The sequence below is a fragment of the Phaethon aethereus genome (genome assembly GCF_964289735.1).
Source record: "Phaethon aethereus genome assembly, chromosome: Z".
Lineage (NCBI taxonomy): Eukaryota > Metazoa > Chordata > Aves > Phaethontiformes > Phaethontidae > Phaethon > Phaethon aethereus.
This window is the reverse complement of record NC_138577.1, coordinates 86,450,963-86,468,820: the sequence shown is the minus strand read 5'-3', so window position 1 is coordinate 86,468,820 and position 17,858 is coordinate 86,450,963. Positions and strand designations below refer to the sequence as shown.

The following is a 17,858-nucleotide window of genomic DNA, read 5'->3' as shown; positions in this document are numbered from 1 at the left end:
AATAATCAGTGAAAACCACTATTTGAGATACTCAGTATCAGGCAAAACAGGGTAAAAATACTTAAGTAGCAACTCAGGCAGATAGCAAGATATAAGATTTCTAGGAAAAAATACACGTGACACGACCAGAGAAGATACGATTCAGAAGAGAAACAGAAAGGATTGTACGAGAGGTAGTATTTCATGCTTGATCAATTGGTCGTCAAAAGAAAAAGATACGTATTCAAAGATCGCAGCTCTCTTTTAGACGTAGAATAGAAATATTGCACTTAAACTAAATACAAGCTGAGAACAATGTCTAAGATTTTCTTCACACCCATATCACAGCCCACCTGAAAGGAAAAAAAGTAAGATACCTGTGAAGCAGAAGGGAAGCTAGTAGGATTTCTGTGTGTAGGGACATTCTAACACCCTTCCTACAGATGTACATTATGTTTTCACCCCACCCCATTTTTCACCCCATTTAAGAACGTTAGACTAGTTTTGTTCCAAAGCAAACAATGTGTTTGCTGTTTTAACTTCATATACCTCTATCTATAATTTCTCTGAGGTACAGTTCAACATAATTTTCAAAAGGGATGTAACAATCAAGGTCAATAAATGTAACAGATCACAGAAAGAAAATAACTTCTTTTTTACTTTCAGGAATGCACATAGAAATATTCTATAATCTAAGTGGTTCTAGAGAGGCTACATGATGATATGATCCTCCTTTTAGAGGCAAAGGGAGCCTGCAGCTATCCATTCTTGCAGGACCAATGTGCCGGGAGGAAAGACATCACAAGTTCCCAACAGAGCAGTAAGAGAAAATACCAGTAGATCCTGAAGAAAGTTAGTAAAGTAGAAAAAGATCACTGAAGAGAAAATTTAAGAAGAGAGAAGAAGGCTTTGTCCAATATTTTCCATAAGGCTGATGTTTTGTAAAAGACCTGTCTACCAAAGTAAATGCCAACTGACCGCAGGAAACCTATAAGCTACCTTATACTCAAATAATTGATAGAAATTTCCCTGTAATTCTCCGGCTGCCTGCTACCAATGTCTACGGCAGATGCAGTTCGAGATCAATGAAGCCTTGTGAGCAATTCATAGACCAGCCACAGGGCGTCCACTTTCACATGACCTGAAGCACCCTCTTAGTCTCACTGACAGTGAATCAGGTCATTATAGACTGTAATGAGGGCAAGTCCAAATGAAGAAATCTAATTTTATATTTCCTCATCTTGAATTGAATCCCTGGAAGGTATTTTACTTTGTGGACCTACCACACAATCTAACGTGAAGGTTCAGTCTGATGGTTAATTGCAATAGTTTTCCTTTGCTTTATTAAATTACACCCCCTCAAGTCTTAGTCCTCATTTTGATGGATTATTCAGTTCCGTTTTGGTTTGCATTGCAAAGATACACAGTGCATTCACAGCCTGTTATTACCTCTCAGCTACAGAATAATAACACCTGAAGGACAGGAACTCATTAAAATTTGCTAACGCAATTGTAAATTACTTTCCCACTACGTCTTGAATTTTGGCAGGGCTAGGATTGGGCGGGTCTTTATTAAGCAGGTAGAACCAGGAAAATTTACCTATTTCTTACATTTCACTTGTATTTTATTATCAATATTACATATCAGTGCTGGTTTATTCCAGAAGACATCTATTTCAAAAATAGGAATGTGCTGAATAATTTTGTATCAGTTCCTGCTAAATGATAACTTAAAAAAAAAAAAAGACAATGTTATTTCTAAGATAATAAACCTATTCTTTATGGGTGGTACACTGGGTAATTTCTAACACACATTTTCTGTAAATTAAGCCTTGTAAAATTATAATGTCAGACTGAAAAAAATGTGTGCATACATCGCACTACTACAAAAGTAAAACAGAGACCAATTTACATGGTTTTCCTCGAAAATAAGGCAGTTCTGTTTGTTCTCACAAAAATGAGGCAGTTGTGTAGTATACACTGGAGCATGATAAACAATCTAAAAGAATCCCTCTTTCCTTAAGATTGTTGTAGTATTAACATTCTTTAGCTTTCTGTTTCTGTAGTCAAGTCAAAACCCCATCTAATCTGGAACATTTACATTTGAAAAGAGACTTTCACTCCAGTTGTTTTTTCAGGAAAGGTTTCAGCTGTATCATTTGATTTTTATTTCCAGTTGAACAATTCAAGATGAAAATCCATACACACTGTGTACAGTAATTGTCTAGAAATGTTGAAGCAAACCTTATTCACATAATACTTGGCATTTATATACTGCTTTATGGTAAGACCAAGCAGGTAAATTGCAGCAAGACAAACAGATAGTTACTAAACATACACCAAATCATTAGTTTTACCTGTGGAATTCAAAAGGAAGATGTAAAATGTTTCATCAGTTTCAGGGGTATCATCATCATTAATATACACAGTTAAGTTCTGCTCTCTTTCTCCAACACCAAATAAAATAACGCTGCTCTTTCCACCAGGAACAAAGTCTCCCTCTTCAGCTGTTGCATCTCCATTAACAGTAATATAGTGGACAGCAATAGCAACGTCAGCGGATCCATTCCTCAGGACTGTAAAGTTTGCAACATCTCCTTCTTTAACGCTCACTGTCAGAGGTTCTGAAAATACAGAAGCAACAAATCTACCTGAATTCAAGCCTGAGCTCCTCACATGTGGCCTATTTTCTTAATCCTCCCCCAGAGGATCCTTCTCGGTGAAACAGAAGGCATATGTGGTAAAGGCATGGAAATACTTGCAGGTACAATTGTTGTACCTGGCCACCTAACCAATTCCAGCATCAACAAAGAGAACAATGCAATAAAATAATAGAAGGTTCTGAAGGAAACAAATACAAATTCTGCAAACAAATAAACAAAAAAGAACTTTTTATATTAGCTCTATTGGGATTGGGATTTCTCAATGATCTGGTCTGTCAATAAAATCTGTTTGGGACAGTATAGGTATTCTACGTTTAAAAACAGTAATATCTAACCTGAAAAATAAATGGGATCATCATTCCTTGCAATTTGTAAAATTGCACTGGTTATATTGCCCAGCCTGGCTCCACCAGTGGCATTGAATAAGCTGATGATGAATACTTCCACCTCTTCAGGTACCTGAAAGAAAAAGTATTACAAAATTAATTTCTTGCATACAAAACAATGAAGACATTAAAATGAACAGCTGAGGGCGTTAACAAGTAGAGATGTCTGAGTGTTGTTTTTTATTTATTGATCCTTAAGTGCGTCAAGAGGGAAGACAAATGACAGTTCATACAGTTACACAGAAACCATCAGTCTAAAATGCTTGTAAAATAAGTCCCCTCATCTCTAGTGTTATACAGATGACCCAAAAGTTATCTTGCAGTTTCCTACTTCTGTCTGACACATGTAATTTATTTTTACAGCTTTATTTATTAATTATTGTCATTCTTCCTTATATTACTTCAAATATATCAGTATTAAAAATAAAAACTAGGATTCCTGCTATCAAAACAAGAGTTTTATTCAGTTGAACTTCTCTGTAATTTAACCACATTCAACTACTCTCAGCTTCTAAATTTTTTCATTTATAGGTATGCACACCTTCTTGAATTCTTTTATGATTTGCTGAAGTAATCTCAGTTTTACCTAAGCATTTTGATTTTTCCTACAAATACTTATCAGGCTCTTAAAAAACAGACATTTCTTCTTTCTCCTTAAATTGTAATGCTTTTGCACTTACTCTTTATCCCATATACTCACACAAAAACGCTGTAAAAATGTTTACCTCATCTGGCAGTGAGTAAATGGTCATATTTTTTGAAAACTCCAGATTATCAAAGAAAATAGTCCCTTGTTCTGGATAGATGTCATTAGTACATGCCGGGTCAACAATCCAAGACACACTAACATTGCCATAGTTTCCCTGGTTTCTTACAACTCTGTAAGCAGCTAAAAAATGCAAACATATACAGCCAGTGAGCATCTTCAGAACAACACAAATTAAAAGGCCAGCAAAGCTGAAACAAAGAAAAAAGAAAGGAAATAATAAGCAAACCCACTTCTTATAAAAATACTAATACGTGAGAGTGCTACATGAAAGGACAAAGACAGACCATCAAATTTGCTCAAATGTGTTATTTTTTGCCTGTAAATGTACTTGATAATTGAATAGAGATAGATAAATTGAAGTCACCCATACGAACATTTAGCTCTATTCTTCTCTCACGTAGCACCCTGTTCTTCATGCTCCACAACCAGAGCTACTACCTCCAGGCTGCACTTTGCACACACATCAATACTCCGTCCCTCCTGTCTGGCATATTCTCCAGACATTTTTTTGCTGGATTGATCCCTCTGGCTTTCCAGGCCCATCCTTCCCTTCAGTCTCCACTGCTCATCGTGCTGGCACTGTACCACTCTGGTAACTCCCGAGTGGAGCCTGGGGTCAGACATTGTCCTAGAAAGGTGAAATGGGGAAAAGGAGCCTTGCAGGGGCAGACAGCAGCCAAAGCAGTAACTCGAATAAAAAAAAATTACCAGTGTAGATGATTTCTCCTTTACTTTCCTTTATTGTTACTGATAGCTCATCAGGTAGAAACTGAATGACACCATGTGGATCATCGTTCTTCAGAATGGTTATATTGACCCTTGTGGCATTCCCCAACTTGCCTGGCATTTCACTGTAGCCACTGAGTACCACAGAATACATCTCGTCCAGCTAGAAGAGGGAAATTCAGTCAGAACAAGAATACGTATTCAGCATTCACATCCAAAACAAATGGGCGAACATCCACAGTCCCTAGCCAGGCAGAAAGGGATACAAATTTAAACAAAAGGACATCACACACACTTTTTACATTCATAAGATGTTTGTACATTGCCATCGGAACAAAGAAATAATTTGAAATTTCTATATCTGATAGGACTCCGTTCTCAAAAAATCTAGAATTATTACAGGCGAAGACTTATTTTGTGTACTTAGCTTAGAATCTCATCAATTCACTAGTACAAATACATTTGTAATGCTCTCTGAAGTTAAGTTTTCTTTTCTATAAGATTTATTAACATTTCTGGCTTTATAACAGGGAAAGCAAAGATTTTTAAACCATTGACAGCACACCAACTTAAAAAGAATGTATCAGCTTGCTTTATTATACTGGGACTTTGTAGTTCATGTATTTCTTGAAAAAAGCTCACAATTAACACTTCAAGGAACATTAAAACAAATACTGCATCTATGTATCTATACGTCAAATGTTAGTCTAGTCTGGGGAGCACTGAGTGAAACTAGCAGACTATTACTAGAAAAGAAAAAAAAAAAGTGGTTCTCCACACAGAGTTCAATTAAACAATGGCACTCCATACTACAGAATGTCATGGATGCTAAAACTGTACATGGATTCAAAGCATAATTGTTTCAATTCACATAAAAAAATCCACTGAGGACTAATAAACTCCAAGACCACTTATTATTCCAGGCATCCCTGGTTTGGAGGTTGGGAAGGCATTCTGGAGAAAAACCGTTACACGTTTGTTCTGCTCCTATATACATGCCTATATTTTAATAAGTGACAAACTAATAAGCCTGTGAGGACAATTTGAAGAGTGAAAAATATTAATTTTTACCTCTGGAACCCCATCCATCCTTGTCAGAAGAGTAATTATGATCTCTCTTTCACCAGGCTTAAACTCCAGAATTCCTGTGCTTCCATAAAACTCATTATTGTCTCTTGGTTCTACAGTGTACCGTAGAAACTGCCTGACAAGACTTCCTCTACTGCGAACAATCTGCAGTTCAACAGACTCCCCCTCCTGCAAAAAAGAAAATTCGGCTTTTTTCTAGAACTCTGCTTAAACCAAGTTGTCCATAATGATTAGGAGAAATTGCTCAGATAGCTACCTTGATACTGTAGGGACCTCTGGAAGAGGGAGAAAATTCAAACACTCCTCCGGGATCATCATTTTCCAAAATAATAATTTCACAAGTAGTAAACCCATATTTCAGTATTTGATTTTCCACGCTGACCCTGAGAAAGGAAGGCAAGAGGGTTTTTTGAGTGACAATCCTGTTTGGCAAGTAAATCCATACCTGTGCGAAGGACATCACAATACTGATGAAGTTTAGGAATAAATTATGGAAACAAACAATTACCTGCAAAGAAGAAAATAAATTTAAATGACACGTAAGTATGTCTTATCCATTTGTAAAAAACCCTTTGTTTCTGAAGTAACTGTTTTCTCATTAGTTTTTATAGTTGGTGATTCTGGGTTTTTTTTAGTCACGCATACACACAGGAAAAGACAGAGAATTGTGAAGGTAAATACTTAAGAGTTACATTTAGTATTACTTTGCATTTGGATCAAAGCACAAAAGATAATCCAAAACCACTCAAACAGAGATTACATTGACAATCACATGTTCTTACCCCTTCTCCAAAGTTTACTGCTGAAAGAAAGAGGAAGAGATTTGCCCCTCGATATTGTGTATTTCATCCTCACCTGCGTGTTAACCTGCCTTCTGTAAGATGTGGACACTACCTGTAGGATCGCAGCCTGGCTCTAGTAAGTGTTGGACCTCTTCTCAGTAGCTCAGACTCATTACCTTCCTCCTCCCTTACTCACAAACCAGCTGCCTAAAAGCTTATGGTGAATGGTGCAGGCATGATCAGTGATCCTCTTGGTGGAGCATTTCTCTCCCTGGGCTACTGCTACCCCATCTTGGTCTTACTCATGGACACGAATGGGTCATATATGATGAGAGAAGGACACCTTGCACATTTCTTGCATTGATTTCCTCAGATGTGTTAATTTTTTTAATTGTTTTAAGTTCATTACGTTAAGAATGCCAGAAAAAGTACTACAGAAGGATGCGCCAAGAAAGCACCTTCATACTGACAGTTTGGGCATGGCTTGTTACATGGTATTTTAGGTATTCAGATTCCTGCACACCTTCTATGTTTCCTGGATGAAAATTTCAATGAAAACTTGGTCCAAGATATTGCAAATGTTTTTATGGTTTCACTGTACTCCAACCCAGACTTCATCAAAGACTATTTCATGTTGAAAGAAATGTGATCTATTATAACCATTATTTGAAATCAGTTCCAAAACTGTTTCCACAAACACTCCATAAATAACTGGAACATTGTCCCCCCCCAAAAAAATAAAGAGCAATGTATCTTGTAGCAAAGTCCACAGGAAGGATACAAGATACAAAACTGGAAATAACTATTTAATACGGTAACATGTCATGTTTATTGCACATCAAAAAATATGTCAGCAGACACAATAACTTGTGTTAACATAAAATAAGTGCAGGTTATTCAAAACCAAGATAACTACTCATCTTTGACCACAGAAAACTTCCCTATAACTCTAGTCATTTCAGTCACTTAGTTGGGGTATATCGTATTTGTGGCAGTTTAAAACAACTAATCCATCATTGCATCAAACACTCAAATATCAAACACTGAGCCATGCATTCATAAATTTTACCATTCAGGGATCCTAAACAAAGAAATGCCTTCAAACCAGAACCTCATGCCTTCAAACAAACACCAAAGGGCAAGCATGCATTGTCTGAAGAGATGCAGAAGATGTGATTCCTAAGAGGAAAAGAAACAATAAAGACAGACTCTGTCCCAACCAAACACTTGTAAACCAAAGCACTCACTCACTGAAGACAAACCAAAGTTCACTGCACTTACCCAAAGTACACGACAAACCTTTCTGTCTCTACCCTGTCAACACAGAAAGAAAGAAAGAAAGGAAGGGGAAGGGGGAAGGATGAAAGTGCCACTTGCTAGAATTTCAATCTGTACTGTACTGTAAAGTACTAATCTTAGAAAAGAATAACAATAAAAAAAACAACACAAAGCTTTCTTTTTCCTTTCCAAAGGCTTATAATATTCATTTTATGGAACTCTACTTGCTTGGCATTTTCCTCTTGACAAATGCTAGCAAGTGGGCAGCTCCCACTTAGGAGAAATGACCAATTCAGCATACCAAGACCCATTCATGGTATACCCATGGTATACCTATATCTCCTCCAAAAGCTCAATTGCTGTCAACCCTTGTACATGCTCACAACTGCTCCAGCAGCCACATTTATGAACAGCCCTTAAATTTAGGAAAAAAATCTACATGCTTCCATGATACGCCATTTCATCACTCTGACAAAGTAATGGTAAAAATAGTCAAGCACAGTGGGAGTTGCAACATATCAGGAACTACCTTGGCACAAAATCAAATCTTATTTATGACAGTTTTTCAGTTAATCAGTTTACCAAAGTAAAATAACAAATATAAAAATATAACAAACAAAAATACAAAATTAAGAAAAGGGTATTGCTAATCTTTTAATTGGTTCAGTTTTGGCCAAGCACTTATAACAAAACTATCACATCAAGTCAAATGACAGTATTATTATGCAATGGCAATCATGCATTTTGGGTTTCTTCATCTAAAATAAATACATATTAAATATAAAACCTCTGTATCCTATCAAAATACCATAAACAGATTATTACAGCATTTACAAAGCGAAATTCTGACTTCACTAACCTCAAGAGAACTCAGATTAAGAATTGAATAGAGATAAGAATTCACTCAAAATTCTGAGAAAACAAAGCAAATACATTTGCAGATACATTCTTAAAAACAGGAGACCTGAATTAATAGAAATTTGTCATTGATTTCCAGTGAGGCTAGATTTTAAATACTATATATTGAGGCATTCTCCCTTCCTTCAGACATATACAGAAAAGTGTTCCAAAACCATCACAGTATTAATAGAATGAAAAGTTCAAGGAGAAAATTCCAGATTTGGTAGTGCTAAAATTTAATTATATCTCTAAGCTGTTGGTAATGTAATTTACAACAAATGAACCATTATGTCAAGTGAGTTTTTGATACGTATGTACAAGCTTAAGTAGTTAAGACATAAGAATTCATCAGAAACGTCATGCCAGAAATAAATCTCTTTCAGCTTCACAGAGTTACACTGCATGAGTCCAAACACAGCTCAGACAAAAAAAAACGGTTAAGGTTAACTTAGGAGTAGTGCTAGAATCTAGTAGTGTTGTAATGCACAATGGCAGCACTGCAGAAACCCAAAGAGGGCAGCAGAAATGAAACGGTTACACCGTGAGGTGTGCATCTTGAGCATCTCAAGGTGTTCTCTGAAAGGGGTGAGAAGACTGGCGATACTTTATCACTTTAAAACAGTCACAGTGTAAGTCAGACCAGAATCCAGAGAACTTGCAGGTCAGAAAGCAAGTAGTCAGATTCAGCCCATCCACTGCTACAGGAAACCATTGTTTGGGAGGTTTCTTCATCCAAGTCTAATTTTCAACAGTAGGATCACTTGATTGATTGACTGATTGATTGATCAGCCTATGTTTTCTCTGCATGACTGGCCAGATTGCTGTCACTGCTCTGACATAGTAAATGTTGGTTACTATTCAAAAAGCCATAAAATAGCCTATGCAAAAATGGAATAGAAGCACCTAGGCTTAGGCTTCCAACTCTGAGCTGCTGTTACATGAACATGAACAAAGGTTGTACACAATAGGATCCCTCGTGTCTACACTCTGAGGTACACACATATAAATTCTCATAACACCCCAAGACCCGGACCCACTAGGTCACTTCCTGACTCAACTCTGGATTTGCCTCCTCATTGAGGACCTGCCTGGTGATCGCCAGGCTGTGCCTGGCCATGGTGATCATCACCCAGCTTAAACCTGATGTGTGTTCCTGGCTTGACCTGCCCCACCACCATGACCCTGCCTGATGCCCTGGACTCCAGGTTGCCCCCAGTTACCTGCTCCAGCCTGCTCTCCCCCCTCGCTGGGGGTGGTGGGATGAGACCCTGCCCAACCGGTCACGTTATCAGGCTGGACTCTTGGCTCCACCACATCACAGAGCCCCCAGGCCACCAGCCATCAGCTCTTGCTACGTGCCCTGATAACATACAAGAACAAAGTACTCTTCATGTACAGTCCTTTCATCGCAGGGTAAAGATGTCCAAACTGCTACGGAGGGCACAGGATCAGTGTAGTCCTGTTTCACTCCTTGTGGTATGTGAAACCATGTGAAACTTCAGGAACTCCTATGACAGCAGCATGGAAAAGGAACAAAAATGGCTATTCAGAACTTCCAAAACTCAGAAGTAATGATAAAAGTTAAAACAGTTCCTTGTACACAGTTGCTTAGCCATACCAAGGAGCTCCAGCTGCTACTCAGGAGAGCACTTGACCAGGAGTACGGTGATCCCTCCCACTGGGAAAGCCACTTGCATTTTTATCTCCTCAGCTGAACTTTTTCTGTAAAACGGCTATCTGTGGACATGAAGTGTCATTTTATCACAGAGGATAAGCCCTGGCAATGTTTATGATGCTAATGTAAGAAATGCAATCTCAAACTGCATGTCTTCTGTGAAGAAACAGCTGTAAAAAAAGTACTTTCCATATGACAAAACTCATGTGAAATGACTCATCATTAGGGAAATTATTTCTTTAAAAGAACCTTAATTATTCCTTAGCAAGAACTACAGATTAATTAGGACAACTAATAGAAGCTTCAAAATGTTTCTTGCACTTTCTGAAACACATAGTACTACAAACTATCAGAAAGAAGATTTTTGACTGAGTTTAATGTAAAATGTGAATTTCAGTGTTATTATGTGCTAAATGCCACTGTAAATAAAATAATAATTATTAAGAGATGCAATGTGTCGAAGTTGAGAGTTTTGGACCCAGAACTGGAATTTCTGCAGAAAGTGAGTGTTTTGAAAGGCACCTGAGCAACTTAATTGCAACTGTTAATCTGTATTGCGGTTACTATTAAAAACACACTTCTCTAAAAAACTTTCTTTTCTATCAGGGTATTTCAGAGAAGGTGCATTCAATTTGCCTTCGGAATGTTACTCAAGTTTGCTTCCTAGGTTTGTAGTCAGTGTTGACCCCTTCAATTTTTTCAGGATTATCTACCAACCTAATTAGTGGCAGGACCTAGCTTTAAAGAACAGTATTAAAGTAGGATTTGCCACATTACAAATTCCACAGTGCTTCTCATCAAAGGGAACACTTTCTCTCCAGGTTTAATCCACAAATTATTTGATTTTTGAGGCTATTTTAATTGTTGTCACTCATAGCAGGGGATATATGGTGTTATTATTTTGAAAAGTAATAAAACCTAGCAGCAGGTGTCCAGTAGCACTCTTTTCAATGTTCTACTACTATTTTCAAATAACACTTTCCCCATCAAAACAAAGTCTGATCAAATCCTTGAAGAAAAAGCCAATGTTTTACACTAAAAGAGATAGTTCCTATAGCATCACATGTATTACTTAATAGAAAAATTACTTAAGTAATAAAGATAAATATGGTTTTGAAACAGACACTAGCCACAGGACATCACCAAGCTAGGGGAAAATCCCAACTCCATTTAACAGTATATTACTGTTTCTGTGCGTGTCAGTGCAGACAGCAACCCACAACGTATAAACATCACTTCAGCCCTGCATTAAGGACCATCAACAGTATGCAGTGCTTTAGATGGGCCTTCTATGATTTGCTAAATTTTTGTCATGAAATAATCTCTTAAGCACAAAAATGTTAAAAAACTACCAGACATTTCATAATGAAAGAGTCAAACCGATGTTTTGCATTTGCAATTTTTTAAAAATCTATTTTCTGAATTTACTCAAGACAGAATTTCAGCCTGTGGAAACTTGTATCACATCACAGAATTAACTAGAATGACAAAAAAAACCATGTTATATTGCTTCAGTTTTGCTTTATTATATATATATAGTAAATGAGATTTACTCATATCATGTCATAAGATACGTACATGAATCTGTTCTGGCAGCCTAAATTATGAGTCATAACTCAAAACAAATTTGATCGTAAGGACTATTTCAACAGTCATCTGTTCATGGATTATCATTTTCACAAATTAAAATCAATTTATCAGCATATTGCTGTCCATAGATGCCAAAGTCTACAAGTTCTCACTCTCAGCATCATTCACTTAAGAGTGCAAACACAACCCGCCTGCCCTGGAAGTCCTGGCCCTCCACTTATGCCAACTGCCAAATTGCGATAGCTGTGTATCCTTACTGAGGGGATGCCAACTGCCAGGAGGAGAATACTTTGTGCAGAAGGAAAAAGCAACACTCAGATTTTTACAAAACTGATTTCTGTTTATGCTTACCAGGTAAAATGAACAGCCCTAGCATGTATATATGCTTTCACAAAGCACACACACAATTTCCATGGCCTGTTCCACCTACATTCATCAAGAAGACCTAGGTCTTTCCTCTCTCATACACATTTCACTACAGACATCTGGCTTTACTTATGCTTGGTCTCAATTCAGGTCTATTCAGATATGGGCAGGCGGTCAACCTGAAGCTGCTCCTAAAACAAGAAAATAGGAAGAAGCTTCAGCAGGTATAGGACTGTCTTGCTCCTTTATTACTCATCTGTCTTCTTTGGAAGCATATTCTTCGTGGTACACACTGGCCTCCATTTTATGGACATAATTCAGAGTTATTTTTAATACCTGCGGCCCATGGACAGAGGCCACAGAACAAGGAAAGAAAACACTGTTTTCAATGGCTGGGAAAGTTTCTTTTATAGTTATGCATGCAATTAAAGCTTGTTTAAAACGTAAACTGCCTTAACAACACCACTGAGTTGTAAATAATACATCCTTGTTAGAACTAATTATTTTTATTATTTTTTCCATGCTATTACTAATTGCAATAAATGGAATGCTTATGAACGTATTTCTATGTCTATAGTTTCACTGAAGTTCTTACATGCTCTATTTTGCTACTGACTTATGCTACAATTTATAGAACAGTACAAGCACATCCACAGCACAGTGCATCTTTGTCCTCATGCTAATTCACTACTGCTGTGAAAGTGCTGGCTGCCAGCCTTGGAAACTGAAATCTTCTGTTCATCCAGAAAATACAAGCCATGCAGAAAGCAATACCACAAGCTCACACACATAACCCTTCCAGTACCCTTCAACCCTGATTTGAAGAGTCATCTGCAGTACTGAAAGGATGATCTTCGCACTCATTTCATTCTTGGCTTCTGCCAGAGATAAAGTTGCCAAACTTCACTCATAGCCTTGAGGGACACTATCCAGGTCTGGAGGAAAGTTCAGATTTTTTCTCCGCCTTGTTTATGTCTTTTTTCAGGTCAGACCACCTGCTCTTGCTTCACTCTCCGACCTTGCCAAGTGTGGGAAAGCCACATGCTGCTGGCACACTTTTCACCAGCCACTTCACGATCAGCGGACCCCGCTACTCCCACCACACACAGTAAGAGCAGAAGAGTGGTTACGTCTGTTCCGCTGCCTGTTCAATCCTCACTGCAGCCATCGCTTTCAAGGCACAGCCTAGGGTTACTACTCAGAGTAAGTGGCAGAAAGCTGTAGTTATACACACCTGCAGAGCTGTCAGAACTTAAAAAGTTATCCTCTCAGGCTGTCCACTTCCTCTGTCTACTTATTAATTTCCTACATTTCCACCCCCATTTTTTGGCCACCTTACACAACTGCTTCACAACTTCCATCATCATTTCTAACCTTAGTTTCACCCTTTGTGCCAGAGACTCTAATGAATTCCTCGAGACAAATCAGTTTCATCCACAGGAAGAAAAGCAGAGAACTGCTTGCAATAGTCTCCATTTGTTGCTGTCTTGAACAGGATTGCCTCTCCAACATACTGAGTAGCCAAGGTAGAACGACATAACTCATTCTCCACTAGATACATCCATCACCCAGCTTTTACAGAAGCAGGCTAATCCTGCAATGGAATAACCTCTTTCCTGTGTGATAGAATAATGCTCAAAAACCAGACTTTCTGAAACAGGATCAGCAACAGCTTGAGGAGCTGGTTGCTCATTTGCTAGTGTGTAAACATCATGGGTATCTGGTGTTGAAGCTCCAAGGAATTAGTTTGTACTTTCTATACAGGACAAAAATACTTCTGCATAAGGTAAGGACTGTGTAAGTAGTAGATGTTCAATGTGGACATTGCTGCTGGCAGACCTGTATTACTATGTTTCCAGAAAAAGTGGAGAAATACACCTTAGACTAATAGGAGGTAGTAGAAGAAGTGGTGGTATTTCTAAACTATATATACAATTGAGTTGTTGGAAGTAGGACAGAAGACATAGTCAAGATCCTCCTCTGTTAGTAAATCAAAGACGGAATACACTCCTGGATATGAACTGATTTAAGACAGAACTGACAGGACTGACAGGAATTGTGATGGAAGTATCTAATTATCAAGAGCACACAATACTGAACACACAGATCAAACAAATAAAAAGTTGATCTAATTCTGCAACGACACCCTAGCTGTGAACCTTTTCCTGACAGAAACACAGTTATGCATTGCTTTCTACTCTTCCTTATAGTTTTCCCGATTGTCTCACTAAAAATTACTTTTCTGAAAAGGTATGTTATAACCAAGAGCTACAACTAAAGATCAAAGCTGAAAGAATGTTCTAAATAGCATACATTATTTTCAACTTTCATTTATATTTTATAAACAAAATTAAGTCATTAGATAATAAATACAACAGAATTTCTTACACTGATCGCCAGTCAAAGAAGAATCCATACGTAGTCTGAACATCCCTTCAGGCACTTATCAACACAATACTGGCAATACCTCCTAATTAATACTGTGCTCATTTGTTATACATAAATTGAGTATTAACAACTGACACATATGAATAGAGATTAGGGTACAATACCTGTCTAAGGTTAATAACACAGTTTCATTCATTTCAGGTATATCATCAGCTTTAATAGTGATGTTGATTGTAGTATCACTTTGTCCAGACAAGAAAAGAACAGAGCCATTAAAAGGACTTATATCGTCATGTGTTACTGCCTTTTGATTGACACCTGAGGGTTTCAAACTCCAAAATACAGTTGCTTGACCATCAGTCCCATCTCGATGCAATGCAATGGAAACCTATGAAACACATGAATCCACCATGACAAGATGCAAGAACAACTACCCCCTTGCAAATTACTATTTGAATATGAGCCTCAAAACGTTAAGCTTGTTTTTTTTACTCATACCTATGTATATGATATGCAATCAAAGATAGTGTATCAATGAAAATATATACTGAATGTTATCCTTTTAATCCTTTATCAGTTACACACTTAGTGGAGATGACATTATTTATATCACAAATCACTAAGCAACCATAAACACAAAAAGCCTTGTATGACTGACTTAATCAGTGCCCACCTCTTTAAGACACAACCTAGAGTTTAAATATAACTACCGCAATTTTACTCTGGTTATTATAGTACAGGGCAACAATAGTCTGCTTCAGGTAATTAGCAGTTTTAGTCTGAGAATGAGAAACAAGTTATCTGATTCAGGATTTGTGGGAAGATTTCAGTGAAGACAACATGGGGAAAAAAGTACACATGTATGAAAAAACATTTTTAAAAGGGTTTTTCTAAGTGGGACCAAGGCACTTGGATTGCAATGCTTTTGAAAATGCTTCTTTGGGTTCTCAGAAACCTAAAAAGCACAATTGTTGGAAAACATGCCCAGAGAGCCAAAAAATGTGTTCACACGTAAGTCAGTCAACTGTAATATACACAGACATTTCCATGAAATCTACAACTGGTATCAGTCCTTTTTTATGTTACTACCTTTGCAGTTCATGAGAGAGATTAAAACTGTGTGCAGCGTCTTTTGTTCTGTGTGAGCATCAAGAGCTAACTGGTTTTGAATGGTTATAGAGGAAGCAAAGATCAATCTCATTTTCTGATAATGACTCATGCATTATTTCAGACCCTAGTTTTTCAAGCACTTTTTTGCCTTTTTTTTTTTTTTTTAAGTAAGGGAATATTTGAGATCAGGCAGAACTTAGGGGAAGGATATTCTTCACATTAATTTTCAAACATTACACCGAATGTAGCAAACTTTGCTTTCTCCAAACAAATTTTCTATACTAAGGGACAATATAAAAAGGTTTACTTACCACTGTAGCAGGGGAATCTTCTGGCTCAGAAAGAATAATTGGAAGACTGCTAGTAAAGCCTATTTCTCCATTTGCAATATCCGGAGTAACTCTCAGAGAAATATTTCGAATCTCACTTAATCTAGGACTCACAGGTGGGACTAGAGGAATTCTATTCACCAGCTCAACTTTTTCCAGCTGTAGGAAAATGTCAGGCAAAAGTGAGAAATAAGAAGCCTTAGTACCGAGACAGAACACTTCTGACATTTCAGAATCAGTTTCATATGCAGGGAGCAAAACATCTCCAGAACAAATTTCTCTTACATGCAACACTGCTGTTACAAGACTGTGTAAGTAGGTGTCAGTGAAATGAAGTGGACACCACTGGGCTTTGCCAGCACAACAGGACACGTCTTAGACAAATCATATTCGTGTACACAACTAAGTGTATGCAGAGGGAGAATGAACCTTCTAGATCAGCCAATTCATTACTAGACCTATGAATAACAGTATTGACTTGACAAGTGGCCCAAGCTACTTTCCCAACTTCATTTTTTCTGCCATGCGTTGATAAAGATCTGCTGAAGCCACTGGAACCATAAGATTTAGAGCCTCTGATGAAGCCAAAGAATGATTCATTCTTCTTTCCCCCCTCATACAACTTTAAGGACTTCTCTATTTATAATAACTAATAATTAGAGTTGTGCTCAGAATTGAAAATCAGTACAGTATTTCAAAACTGTAGTCCCCTCTTGTGCTACCATGTTTCTGATGGTTTATTGATACCAAGAAGAAATAGAAAAATTTTACCCTTTCTTTGAATGGGACGTATCACCCACTAAACCTAGCAGTGGTACTGACAGGGAAAGGAGAGGAGGACTTGCTTGTTTAACTATTTCTTTCAAATATAATTTATACCATGTGATTCTGTCTACATCCATTATTGTAATAAGTGTTTCTATAACTGATTTGCATAAGCTTCTGCAAACATTTCACTGGGGTCAACCACCTCTTAACCCCCAACAAGGATGCTTTTTGCTTGGAGTTACCAGATGTTATCATATAGTAAGGTTTTATTGGAGGAGGGGAAAGTGGCCTTATTTAAATTCATATAGTGATCATCAATCACCATTTCAACTGACGTTTTTGAAAGTCCTTCAATTCTTAAAACCAATCTATACAAAATACTTGGGCTGTATCATGCTTTTTTCCACTGTTGCCCGAGTAACACACAAAAATATTCACGCAAATTTTATGTGATGATAGACAGAACTGCTTTACAAATGCTGTAAAACACTGTGTGCAGTAATTGATTCTCAACCATACCAGTTAGTTACTGGGACTCTGAGGAACAGCTGGTGAGACTCTTTGCTTCACTTGTTTTCTAAGATTTCTTTTAGCGTAAGCCCTGATCCTGCAGTTACCAGTATGCACGTGGACCACTGCGTGGTTGTTAGCTCAGTAAAGTTTCTGAAATACTACACAGCTGAAACAATCCACTTTGTTAAGGGCTTCTGATCCTGGATAGTAACTTTGAGATCAAAGTAATAATTAATGAAACACCAAGAAATCTTTTTTTAGTTCAGTGTTTCCTTTTAGAGCAAATCAGCTCATCAGGAAGAAAGAATGCATTGTGAATTGAATAATAATGATGAGTATTTTATTAAATTAGTTAATCTTCCTGTCCATACCGAAAACTGCGCCTCAGGCTACAGTAGGTTATTTAATTCAAGATGTCACTGAAGAATGTTAATCTCACTTTTCCAGTTCCTCTATCTATTCTCTAGTTGTGTTTAAGCTTCATTTCCTCCTCCATCCCTCCTCCCCTGATTCCTGAGTTGATCCTTTATTATGCCTAGAACAAACT

At 37.5% G+C, this 17,858-nt stretch overlaps 1 protein-coding gene across 1 annotated transcript in view; it reads right to left on the bottom strand.

Annotated features, from left to right (window-relative positions):
• ADGRV1 (adhesion G protein-coupled receptor V1) overlaps nucleotides 1–17,858 on the bottom strand; it is a gene marked incomplete at its 3' end in the record, with an annotated part of 281,727 nt that overhangs the window by 249,133 nt on the left and 14,736 nt on the right. Inside the window, exons 9-17 of the mRNA XM_082012794.1 lie at nucleotides 16,013–16,189; nucleotides 14,756–14,979; nucleotides 7,676–7,708; nucleotides 5,869–5,995; nucleotides 5,595–5,780; nucleotides 4,506–4,686; nucleotides 3,754–3,917; nucleotides 2,978–3,101; nucleotides 2,337–2,603 (exon numbers count right to left, since the gene is read on the bottom strand). Of these exons, the coding sequence (XP_081868920.1) occupies nucleotides 2,337–2,603; nucleotides 2,978–3,101; nucleotides 3,754–3,917; nucleotides 4,506–4,686; nucleotides 5,595–5,780; nucleotides 5,869–5,995; nucleotides 7,676–7,708; nucleotides 14,756–14,979; nucleotides 16,013–16,189 (1,483 nt within the window). The remainder of the gene's footprint in view (nucleotides 1–2,336; nucleotides 2,604–2,977; nucleotides 3,102–3,753; nucleotides 3,918–4,505; nucleotides 4,687–5,594; nucleotides 5,781–5,868; nucleotides 5,996–7,675; nucleotides 7,709–14,755; nucleotides 14,980–16,012; nucleotides 16,190–17,858) is intronic.